This window comes from Populus trichocarpa, chromosome 6, assembly GCF_000002775.5.
Source record: "Populus trichocarpa isolate Nisqually-1 chromosome 6, P.trichocarpa_v4.1, whole genome shotgun sequence".
NCBI classification, from domain to species: Eukaryota; Viridiplantae; Streptophyta; class Magnoliopsida; order Malpighiales; family Salicaceae; genus Populus; species Populus trichocarpa.
Window position 1 is genome coordinate 5728171 of NC_037290.2, and position 12281 is coordinate 5740451.

The following is a 12281-nucleotide window of genomic DNA, read 5'->3' on the forward strand; positions in this document are numbered from 1 at the left end:
CCATGGCATAGAATACAAATTAACTCATGGGCCCCACCAAGACCCCAAAAGCAACAAATTCTGTGTGCAGAGTGGAAATGATCAGAGGGCTAATTGGGATTTGATCATGGAATTAGAAAGCTGATGGGTCCCTGTTAGTTAGAAATGGGCCATTTGTGCTGGACGAGAAGATCATGCGAAATAAATGAAATTCGGTCAGCATTAGGAAACAAGCTGCTTAGGTGTGGTGTTTTTAAAGTAATTTTTATTTAGAAATATATTAAAATTATATTTTTTTATTTTTTAAAATTTATTTTTAATATTAAAATGATATAAAAAATAAATATATTAAAAATATAAAATATGTTTTTTTTCAAGCACTACTTCTTCGATTTTGCTCGAAGGGGGGTTGTGGTTAGTTTGGAGTCTTGGCCTCCAAGACGAGAGGACATAAAATAGAGAATTACAAAAGAGGACATAAATTCATCGGTTGAGGTGAGTGGCATTTGTGAAATAAAAAGTAAAAAGGGAGGGCAATTGCAAAGAGGTGTCGTCAGACTTCAATGCATGTAGGTTTCCTTCCATCCTATTATCATGTTGTCTGCTTTCGTTTTAGTTCTCCAAATCCGATGACTTTATTTATTTATTTATTTATTTTATGTTTTCATGTTTTTTTTCCTCTCTGTTCGTTCATTAATTTGAGTTTTGACCGTTGCTTTTCTCAACGTCTCTCTCTCTCTCTCTCTCTCTGTGAAAGAAGTTTGATCATCTGCAGACTGCAGCAATATCTCTCCCACCCTTCTCTTGTCTTCGACTCCGTAACTACTACTACACTACTCCTCAGGTATGTTCCTTCATTATAACCCATTTTTCCATTACTTTTATTATCATCTTACAATGATCATTTAGTTTTTTTCCCTTTTTAGCTCTTCTCGAGGAGAGCTTCTATTCTGTGCATATATGTTTCTATACATACATGGCCTCTAGCATGAGTGCTGTGTTTGTTTTTCGTTCTTATATTCAAAATCCTGACTTGGGTTTCTTCAGGATTTGTTGTTCATTTATAGTCTAGCTCTTTGCTTTTTCTTATGAAACACAGCTTACTATTTGTTTTATTTTTTTATTATCTGGGGATTTTAGTATTTATAAGAATATAATTTTTTCTTTTATGTGCAACCAATTATTTGAGATACTTAATTTGTTTTAGCAGATTCTTCCCAATGGGTTTTTATTTTTCTTTTCAAAATTAATTTCCTTCCACACTCTTCGTGTTTTCATTCTAACAAGTATTTCATCCTTGTTCTCCTCCTTGTATGCTCATCAGCTATGCATTTTGCTATTTTTTCTTTAATTTTCTCACTTTGGATTCTTTTTCTTCTTCTTCCATCTGATAAGTTCTGCTTTTATCACTGCAAAAGGGCACTGCTATTATTTAATTTCTTTCCAGTTTTTGCTTACAGCATTTGCAGGTTTCAACACGTTATCGGTCAAAAATGGTGCCTTTTTTTTGTATATGTTCTTCTCTACTTTAAACCTTTATCTTCTTTTCTTGTTTCATTTCATACTTATTGTACCTCGTAACTAAAAATCAACAGTTTTGCAGCATGGCCGGCCCCCTTTAATCATTTATAGACCTCTCTTTATTCAGTAGAACTCCTTTTTGTATCATTTGGTCATTTTCCTTTCTCTCATGTTTGTCTTTTGTATACTATTTTTCTTGTCCTTCTCTCAGCTTGAAATATTTTTCTTCAGCTTATGATTATTCACCTCCAAGTTTTAGGAAATTATTCATGCTTTTGGGGTTTGAGGGGCTGTCTTGCATATAATTCTTTCAACAAAGTGCAAGTTTTTACCTTGTTTATATATAATTATTTTATTGTTGCTATGTGAGATTTTGGAGAAATTGAGTTCTTGGTTTCTAGAGAACTCATAAAGAAAGCTCAAAAGAATCTTAATTTCTTTGTTCTGTTGAGCAAGTGAGAAATTTTCTCTAACTTGAAAATAAAGAAAAGCACAGACAACTTTTTTAAAATCTGTTTTGTTTTCTTGTATCATAATTGCATGTGATGAAGAAAAGAATGTCTCGTTTATTAGGAAATTCTTTTCCATTTGCTTCATGTTTCTTTCTGTGGATTAATATACTAATAAAATTTTGTTTTTGTTGGACAGGTAGAGAAAATCCATATGAATCTGGTGAGGTACAAGAGGAGATACTATTGCGATTTCGGTTTTGATCCAAGCGTGAAAACTTCATAGAGTGGGGAGGGAAAGGGAAGATAAAAGATAGAAATGGGATGTACTACCTCAAAGCTTGATGAAGAAGAGGCAGTTCAACTTTGTAAAGATCGAAAAAGATACATTAAGCAGGCTGTAGAGCAGCGAACACGATTTGCATCAGGACACTTGGCTTATATCCAGTCCTTGAAAAGAGTTTTGGCAGCTCTTAGGGATTATGTTGAAGGAGACGAGCCCCGAGAGTTCTTGTTAGATTCATTTATAACGCCGCCTTTTACGCCTGTGAAGAAAACTAGTCCTGGTTTCATCTCAATTTCGCCGAAATCTTTTTCTGCAGCACCTATCCAATCTGGACCTACTTCGACTTTGAAAGTAAATTACTTGAGGTCAGGGGGGAACCAATCAGTTTCAGTTGAGGAGAGACCTCAATCACCGGAAACATTCCGAGTCGAATCGTACTCTCCAATGCATCATTACGGTGCTGATGGATTCTTTGCGATGCAATCCTCACCAATGTATTCTTCGTTCTTCTCATATTCCCCCAACAATAGGCCCAGCATTCCTCCACCGTCTCCTCAAACTTCACAATGGGATGGCTTTTGGAACCCATTTTCATCATTAGACTACTATGGTTATCCCAATCGTAGCAGCCTTGATCAGATGGGTATGGATGATGACATAAGAGGACTAAGGCAGGTTCGAGAAGAAGAGGGGATTCCTGACCTGGAAGATGAAACTGAACAAGAAGACTCAGATAACAAGGCAAACTTAGCAGGAGAACGAGCTAAGGTTGTTTCCAATTACGCAAGAGAAGAAGTGCTTGTTGAAGATGTTGACGAGGATGAGGATGAGGAGGAGGATGAAGAAACTGATAGTGACTGTGAATGTGAATGTGAAAGTGAACATGAAGTAAATGGGCCGCAATCAGGATTGCAATCACAAGGTAGTGTGAAGATAGAGCTATCACGGTCTCAAAATTCAGGACAGGTTGAGGTTCACAATCAAGAAATGGCAGCTGGTAATGGTGAAGCCGCCAAGGTTGAAACACCAGGTTTTACTGTCTATGTTAACCGAAGGCCAACAAGCATGGCAGAAGTCATCAAGGATCTTGAAGATCAGTTCACAGTTATTTGCAATTCAGCCAAGGAGGTGTCTGATTTGTTAGAGTCTAGCAGAGCTCAGTACTCATCAACTTCAAATGAACTCACAGGTTAAAGAACTTTAAAGCTCCGGTTTTATTAACTCTGTCTGAAATAAGATGCGCTTTCATGCATATTTTGCCATTTTCCAAAGAAGATATAAGACTTACCTAATCATAACAGCATTTCTTGACACGCAGTATGTCTGGAACATGAATAGCTGAAAACTTATTTGATCAAGTCCTAGTCTCCATCTCATTCACCAAATGCTTGTAGTGATGTGAATTCTTTATTAAATTCTAGCCTTTTTTTATGTAATCTCTTGGTGACTCTGTCTCGGTTTCGAGTACTCTAGATATCATCTGAAAATCTTATGATCCTGCAGCCATGAAAATGTTGAATCCAGTAGCACTGATACGCTCAGCTTCATCTCGGTCATCATCATCAAGATTTATGATCAATTCTTCAAGTTCTAAAGATGAAGATTGTGATAGCAGTAGTGACTTCTCAGAGGAATCTTGCATGCTCTCAGGTAGTCACCAATCAACGTTGGACAGATTATATGCCTGGGAGAAGAAACTCTATCAAGAAGTTAGGGTATATCTCAAATCTTCATAACTTCTTGAATGATGAATTCTTATGCCCTGGTTTTTCTAGCATAGAATTTCATTGAAATTATTAGACATGTTTAGTATTGGACGTTTAATTCTGCACAAAGGGACATTAAAATGGTTGGTGGTAGTAATTACTAAATTATATTGATGTGGTGTACTAATCTGCAACTGATTTTCTTCTTTTACCTTCTTAAACAGTGTGGAGAAAAGGTTCGAATTGCGTATGAGAAGAAGTGTATGCAACTCAGGAACCAAGATGTTAAAGGAGACGACCCCTCCGTGCTGGATAAAACAAGGACAGCCATTAGGGATCTGCATACTCAGATAAAGGTTTCAATACACTCAGTTGAAGCGGTGTCAAAGAGAATAGAAACTTTAAGGGATGAAGAATTGCAGCCTCAACTTTTGGAATTGGTACAAGGGTACATACTCTATTACTTACTTAAGACTGTTTTTGCAGACCATGATAAAAGTATTCCAATCCACGGAGAAGTGAAAAGTGCTTAAATAAAGTCTCTTATATTTACAATCCGACTTGAACTTTCTATTCATGTTCCACAGGTTAGCGAGGATGTGGAAAGTAATGGCAGAATGCCACCAGTCACAGAAGCGCACTTTAGATGAAGCCAAGCTTTTACTAGCCGGCACACCTTCAAAACTTGAAGCAAAACGGCACTCTTCCATGTCAGTTGCTGACCCTCAACGGCTAGCCAGGTCGGCTTCCAACCTAGAGACAGAACTCAGGAATTGGCGAGCGTGTTTTGAGGCATGGATCACTTCTCAACGATCCTATCTTCACGCGTTAACCGGCTGGCTCCTCAGGTGTGTCAGGTTGGATCCTGACACGTCAAAACTTCCATTCTCACCTCCTCGATCCAGTGGAACCTTTCCAATATTTGGACTTTGCATCCAATGGTCAAGGTTTCTTGATGCAATGCAGGAGATACCAGTTCTTGATGGCCTAGATTTTTTTGCTGCTGGGATGGGGTCAATCTATGCACAGCAGCTAAGAGACGATCCACACAGGGTCCCAGTCAGTTCAAAGAGATTTGGAGCTGGGTTGTCAGTTGAATCAGGAAGAAGTATGGAATTGATGGAGGTTGGTGAAGTAGAAGATGTAATGACTACAGAGAAAATGGCTGAAGTTGCCATAAAGGTACTTTGTGCAGGAATGTCAGTTGCAATGAGCTCACTGACCGAATTTGCTATTGGTTCTGCAGACGGATATGCAGAGCTTGTTAAGCAATGGGAGAATGTCAACTCCCAGAGTTCCAGTAGGGCTGGACATAATCCAGGATATCCCAGTGGATAATTTTGCTAGCATCGTTGATGTAATTATAATTTATATGTTATAACCTAAATGGCAAAGGTAGTGTAGAGAAGTTGCTGCTCCTGCTAATATATTTGTTTGATTGATTAGTTACCAAGCTAACTAAAGAAGAACACAGGAAGCCTCTAGAAATGGAGCTGGGATTGGGAAAATCTATCAAATACAGAGGCTCGATATTTTTCATCTATTTTTTAGCAACCAAAGCTATCAGACATCATATTTTGTCCCAATATAATAATAATATTAATAAAAAGCTTCTCTCAGTTGCTACCAATCAAATGATTCTCTCAGTTACCGTTCTCAGAGATGTTCAAACAGGTGAGCCAGCCAAATAAAAAAACTGAATATCACCAGAAATGGTAAACAAAGAACCAGAAAGAATGTTTACAGAATTGGAAGCAAATCAATGGGAATGAATGGGTTGCTTATAGGCTGATTATTTACAGAGGATTCATGCACAAAAACTGCAGGGGAAATTTCCTGCAGCAAGGAAGGAGTCTTTCTGAATTTTCAATATTAATATCCAACTACATTTGCCACAATTCTCTCTCTGAACCACCTTAAGGTTGGCCTATTACTGTGCTTAAAGAAAAGTTGATGAAGCACACAACCAATAACCTTCAACTGTTAGATGATTATTCTTCAAAAATTTTACATGGAATATAAGAATGAAAGGTAAAAAGGAAATTATCCTTCTCACGGTTTTAAATGAAAAGGTCGAGTAAAATACAAATTTGTCAAAGAAAAACGGATGCTTCTTCAGTCATAACTGAAGCCTTCATCATCATCAACCTCCACCTCAGAAAAATCATAACCGCCCATGACAGATAGAAAAACTAAAACAGCAACTAGCTGTGTTACTAAAAAGTATTTTGCCCTTCTTCTGAAAGTTTTCTCCTCTTCTGTCTTTTCCCTCTTGGGTTGCTTCTTAGTCTTTGAACCTAGTGTTGAAAACATATGAAAAAAGTTAGGAATTTTATTTGAAAAAACAGACATGGCTGGTACTTTTTCACCTATTATTTCCTAACGGTTTTTATTTTTCTTTAAGCATTTTAAACAACAAACAGTTATTTTGATGACTAAAACATGATCCATAGGCTGGTTTGGTAATTTAACAATCCACAACTCAAACACTGTCACGTGAATGAAAGATGAAAATATCTTACTTGAATTTGAAGGACGTCTTGTTGAAGTTGATGAAGCCTCTGAATGGAATTGTGGGACAGAAGAAGATGATCCACCCTCCAAGTACTCTGACTTAAGTTTTTCAGCATATCTTATGAGATTACCGTGCTCCGAGAGTGCAAGTCGCAGCACTGATGATTCCTAATAGCATTGAACAAAACAAGAGAAAATCAGTCAAAATATTTAACAAGTAGGGCAGAATAGTCAAATGCTTGGCACCACACCATATTACGTAGATAGAATACCCATAGCAAATCATGTGAAAGTCAAATGAGTAGGAACCATGTTAGAAGAAAATGATTTCAACAGGATTTTTTTATGGTAATGCGTTTCATAACAGCACAGATTGCCGTCATATTCCTGAAAGAAACTAGTGGGCCTTGATTGTTAGATATTTACTGCAAGGCTGCATGTAATCATGGAGATTTTCATTAAGGTAACATAATTTACATGCAAACTGCTCTTTGTCTATGTGAATGTAACAATAAGTTAGAGATCCTACATATTTTGTTGTAAATATTCTCTTCATAAGCTTGCTCAAACACCGAAGCATGTTATATCCAACAGGTTAATCATGTTTTAGGTGTGCCTGTGCATTCAACAATAGAAAGTGAATGGTATAATGTAGTTTTTTTTTTGCACCATCATACTAGGTCATGCATATCCACATTTTCAGTTGTATATAATTGTTCCAACCATACAAATGGCAGCAGTCAGCTCACACGGATCATGGAAGATAGATGGTACAGTGACTCACAGGTAATGCTTGAAGAGTGAAAAGCACATGCCCAAGGAGATATGCATCCAAACTAGATGGCCTGCACAAACAGAAAAACGAAGTAGAGTGCATCATTAGCAGGTCAATATTAAATTTTACTTGACATCAAACTTCAATAAAAATATAAAAGCCAAAATATCCTTAATGAATTTCCTGTAAAAAAGAAAAATATATATATTAAACATGATATCCAAAAGAATCACCTTTCAAAAAGAAATGTTTGATCCCCTAATGTGGTTGACAAAGCTCCATATGCAATTTTTGCTCTCTTGTAAATCTATTCAGAATTAAGAAAAAACGCAAGTCCATGCTGAAGGAAAATTAACAGAAAAATGAAGAAAAATATAAAAGGCTAAAATCATTCCACAGGTGCATGCTTTTTGGCACTGGTGCATGTGTGCATATTTGAGAGAGAGCGCACATATCAACAAGTTGCAGAAAAAGATTATCAATGATAGAAGTGTAACCTCTGCTTCCTTTCGTTCAGCATTTTCTTTTGTTATCCCAAATCGTTGCTTAACAACATACACTTGTTTCATGAATAGAGCCTTTCCTATTAACCAAGGGAGGTCAGAATAATAAATTGCACGGGCAGAAGTTCCATCAGATCCCACCCATAGTTCATACATGACTGCCTCAGCAAGCCAGGTGCAAACCATTGCTTTCATTGATATCCATTCTGGGAGAGAGCAGAAAGCAGCATCCAAATCAACAATACCATCTTCCCTTAAACGTTCAATAAGCCCGCCATTCTCGTCATTGAAGGCCACATAAGTGCCTGATTCGATGTAAGGAATTTGATCTAAAATAGAAAGTCAGATAAGTGTTTTGAAGGCAATTTTGATATTTGCATGATATATTTTAGAAAACACACATATAAGACAACATGAGCAAAGCATGCACCCACATGAAAATAAATGCAAAGTAGATTCAAATTTTTTGTAGAGTTGGAAGTTTCGCAGAGAGAAAGTAACATAGAGAAAGTGAGTGCAAAGACATGCATACATACATAAGAAACCATATAATACAAAAAAGAATCTTTCAGATTTTGAGAGAAGATTCACTACCCATACATAATTAAAACAGTAGACTTCTACAGTTCTATGCTACAGAATCCCCAGCAAACTGATAAGAGACAAAAGTGAAAGCATAACCAAATTAACAGAAAGCCCAGTTACCAGAGGAAAGCCCTTCACTGTGTATAATCAAAATTAAGATTAGAGAAAGGCTCAAGAAAATGAAGTTAGACTTTTGAATACATAAAATTTCAGGACAAAAAAAAGTACATGGAGATACCTTGGTTGTGACAGAAAAGAAGACATAGTTTCTCCCCATACTACTTAACATGGTTTTTATTAGGCCATTGCTTGGTTGAATGGTAAAAATCTTGGGTTTGCAGCAACAAGGATATAGGTTCAAGTCTGGAGAACAGCCTTAAGAATAATAAAGGGTAGGACTTTGTCCACTTCAATGGGACTATAACTGGCTACTGAGAATGAAACAAATGACATAACCATGTCTCCAGTTGTTTAATAAAGATTCAAGCAACTGAGGTTTCAATTTCTTCACAAGAACTAGTAAATAAAAACAAAAACAAAAAAAACACTCATTATTCTTGAAAAGCTTTCAGCAAGAATATTGAAAACTGGCTGTCATGTATTGTCAATTGACAATGGCATTCTTTAAAACAATATGAAAGCCCTAGAAAGCATGTATCTTGGCTTCACTTATTCCATGACCCCATCATACCCATTCAGCAACAAAATACCAACTTTCAGATTTCTAAAATTTCTTAGTGAAATGAAAGCATCGATCTTAAACACAATTACAGAGCCGGTAACAGAAAAATGACCAGTAGCCATCTTAAACATGATCAAATCAACATTCATTCTGTGAAAAAGAACTTGGCTAAAGAAATGGGGTTTTTTTATCTTGGTGGTTCTATTAACACATAAGAAGCAAACTTCAACGAAATAGAAACAAGAAAACGGCCAGAAAGTCAGCCAGTAGTAACTAAAAACAAGCAAAAACCCAGTACAAGAAATTAAAAACATGAATATAAAATGAATGAAATTAAGAGGCCAAAAAAGAATACCTGAATCAGGGAAAGTGTTATTGAAATCCAAACGGAAAGGAAAGCTAGCAAATTTGAGGTGGATGTAAACAGGCAAGCAAATTGGACAACCAGTAGGGAGTCCGAAACTGGGTTTTCTTGCAACAAGAGTATACTCTGCTCTTTCTTGTGATTCTTGCATCTCTCTCTGAATATTTTTTTTTTTTTTTTTTGCTGATGATCCTCTTTTGGCTTCAAAGCTGTGAGTGTGGGGTTTTTGCTATTGTTTGATTCTTGATGGGTATAGGGTTTTTCAGTCACCGAAAAGAAAATGGTGTGTGGTGGTTTTGTATTTTCTAGTTTTGTTCCTCCGGCCCATTTCAGGTGCGGGTTGGGCCTTCTTAATCTTTCTCTTTTTTGTAGGAATGGGCTTACTAGTTGGACAACTCTCAAACTGTCGTTAAGGTTGACTTGGTCTAAAATCTAAGTTATGAATAAAGAAAGTTGATTTTGTTAATATAAATTTTGATTTAAAAAAAAAATACTTGAAACGATGTGGTTTTAGTAGAAAATACTTGTTTTTCTTTTCAATGACCCGACTAGGACAAGTCCCAGATCAATGTGTTACCAAGTTGAGCTGTAAGAGAAAACCTAGAACTATGAGTTATTGTGTTGACCCATCATCATATGTCAAGTTAAATTTTTTAAATATATAAAAAATTAATCAAGTATTGCTAACATGTTTCCAAGCAATAAAAAGATTTCTTTTATCATTAACTTGAAATTTAATGCACACATTTAACAAAATAGATTGAGAATTATATATGCTAATAAACACTAAAAAGATATATTATTGCTAGCTAAAAAATAAATCATAGGTCAAGTTAAATTTTTTAAATATATAAAAAATTAATCAAGTATTGCTAACATGTTTCCAAGCAATAAAAAGATTTCTTTTATCATTAACTTGAAATTTAATGCACACATTTAACAAAATAGATTGAGAATTATATAAGCTAATAAACACTAAAAAGATATATTATTGCTAGCTAAAAAATAAATCATGAAGTTGAGAAATAGACGAAAACAAAGACATATGATCATGCATTACGAGAAGCTCTTTAGTTTTTTAACTTAATTATATGGAACTAATATTTTTTTTATGAAAAGAGCAATAATTTAAATTTGGTTGACACAAAATAATTTTGTAGTACGAAGTCTTCTTTTCTTATTAATATATTTAATTTTAAAAAAATACATAACAATTTTTATATGTCATTTATCTAATAAAAACAAAAAGCACTCAAAAAATATAACACAAAAAAATCATGAAGATTTAAAATAAGAATAAAAAAGATATCTCTCTGAATAAATTCCTTTTATCTCATTAATGTGATTTTAAAAAACAATTCACCGAATAATTATTCCTTAAATAACATTCTCTCATCATTTTCATGAGTTTCAATTCTAAAAAATATAACACCTTAATAAACTTGAAGCAGTGTATCAAAAAAAACATAATAATAATAATAATAAACACCATTGGTGCATTGTAGCAAGAAACTCTTTGGAAGCGTCAATAAACTCAACTCAGTTGGTCATTCTTAAAACTTTTCGACTTGAATCTTTATCTAGCATGAGTTTCAAATTAAATTATATACTAATTAATTTGTTATGACCCGATCAACTTAGTTGGTCTAAAATCAACCCAGAAAATTCATAAAAATATGACTTTGACTAAAAAAAATTCAATACAATATTATTTACTTTAATATTGAATAGGAGACATACCAGTTCAATCCGGATTAACATAAGACCATCGTCATAAACCCAACTGGTTTCAATAAATTTATTTTTACGGGTGACACGAGAGTGTCTCTCTAATTGTTTTATTGATACTAGGTTGCTTGAGTTTGGGTTTGTAATGCAAATAAATAAAGTTTTTAATATTATTCATTGTCGACTAGAGGGCCAACTTTTATCTTGAATTTGCATCTTTTAATTGCATGAAAAAATAAATTTATCCTATGTGATTTTAAACTTTTAAAAATGATATTTTCAAATTATTCAGCCAAGCATGCATTGAAGTTATGTACAAAAAGTTATGGCTATTTTAGTTTATGAGTTTTCCGTATGTTTATTTATGTTTCCAATAAGTCAAAACGTGTGTTATTTATTATTTGTCTAGTTTTTTTTATTAAAGTCATTTACTTTGGTCAATTCTGTTATTAAAGTCATTTACTTTGGACAACTCTCCAACTGTTGTTAAGGTTGACTTGGTCTAAAATCTAAGTTATGAATAAAGAAAGTTGATTTTGTTAATATAAATTTTGATTTAAAAAAAAACACTTGAAACGATGTGGTTTTAGTAGAAAATACTTGTTTTTCTTTTCAATAACCCAGCTAGGACAAGTCCCAGATCAATGTGTTACCAAGTTGAGCTGTAAGAGAAAACCTAGAACTATGAGTTATTGTGTTGACCCATCATCATAGGTCAAGTTAAATTTTTTAAATATATAAAAAATTAATCAAGTATTGCTAACATGTTTCCAAGCAATAAAAAGATTTCTTTTATTATTAACTTGAAATTTGATGCATACATTTAACAAAATAGATTGAGAATTATATATGTTAATAAACACTAAAAAAATATATTATTGCTAGCTAAAGAATAAATCGTGAAGTTGAGAAATAGAGGAAAACGAAGACATATGATCATGCACTACGAGAAGCTCTTTAGTTTTTTAACTTAATTATATGGAACTAATATTTTTTTAATGAAAAGAGCAATAATTTAAATTTGGTTGACACAAAATAATTTTGTAGTACGAAGTCTTCTTTTCTTATTAATATATTTAATTTTTAAACAATACATAACAATTTTTATATGTCATTTATCTAATAAAAACAAAAGCATCCAGAAAATACACCACAAAAATCATGAAGATTTAAAATAAGAATAAAAAAG

The 12281-nt window shown here is 34.2% G+C and overlaps 2 protein-coding genes across 6 annotated transcripts; one reads left to right on the forward strand and one right to left on the reverse strand.

The window, feature by feature from the left end:
* Positions 1–634: 634 nt before the first annotated feature.
* Positions 635–5480, forward strand: LOC7485511 (protein ROLLING AND ERECT LEAF 2). 5 transcript variants are annotated; one of them, XM_024603860.2, is made up of 5 exons: positions 635–823; positions 2149–3424; positions 3739–3950; positions 4166–4389; positions 4529–5480. In XM_024603860.2, the coding sequence occupies exons 2-5, from the start codon at positions 2269–2271 to the stop codon at positions 5277–5279; spliced, it is 2343 nt and encodes a 780-aa protein (XP_024459628.2). In that variant the 5' UTR covers positions 635–823; positions 2149–2268; the 3' UTR covers positions 5280–5480. The 5 variants fall into 5 exon arrangements, with proteins under 5 accessions (XP_024459628.2, XP_024459633.2, XP_024459634.2 ...); XM_024603865.2 differs by lacking the exon at positions 635–823 and adding an exon at positions 872–1488; XM_024603866.2 differs by lacking the exon at positions 635–823 and adding an exon at positions 1584–1651.
* A 267-nt stretch (positions 5481–5747) lies between these two features.
* LOC7487217 (mitochondrial outer membrane import complex protein METAXIN) lies at positions 5748–9636 on the reverse strand. Its single transcript, XM_024603867.2, has 6 exons — positions 9356–9636; positions 7728–8062; positions 7464–7537; positions 7240–7300; positions 6464–6623; positions 5748–6238 (listed from the first exon to the last, which is right to left on the reverse strand). The coding sequence occupies exons 1-6, from the start codon at positions 9513–9515 to the stop codon at positions 6057–6059; spliced, it is 972 nt and encodes a 323-aa protein (XP_024459635.2). The 5' UTR covers positions 9516–9636; the 3' UTR covers positions 5748–6056.
* Positions 9637–12281: the final 2645 nt, after the last annotated feature.

What these genes read in the sequence shown, in the direction of transcription:
- LOC7487217 (XM_024603867.2), bottom strand. Translation starts at nt 9,515, where the DNA reads ATGCAAGAATCACAAGAAAGAGCAGAGTATACTCTTGTTGCAAGAAAA. An exon ending in TAACACTTTCCCTGATTCAG is followed by an intron (nt 8,063 to 9,355) that starts GTATTCTTTTTT and finishes TTTCTATTTTAG; the next exon opens with ATCAAATTCCTTACATCGAA. An exon ending in CTGAACGAAAGGAAGCAGAG is followed by an intron (nt 7,538 to 7,727) that starts GTTACACTTCTA and finishes AATTCTGAATAG; the next exon opens with ATTTACAAGAGAGCAAAAAT.
- LOC7485511 (XM_024603860.2), top strand. Translation starts at nt 2,269, where the DNA reads ATGGGATGTACTACCTCAAAGCTTGATGAAGAAGAGGCAGTTCAACTT. An exon ending in AACTCTATCAAGAAGTTAGG is followed by an intron (nt 3,951 to 4,165) that starts GTATATCTCAAA and finishes CTTCTTAAACAG; the next exon opens with TGTGGAGAAAAGGTTCGAAT. An exon ending in CTTTTGGAATTGGTACAAGG is followed by an intron (nt 4,390 to 4,528) that starts GTACATACTCTA and finishes CATGTTCCACAG; the next exon opens with GTTAGCGAGGATGTGGAAAG.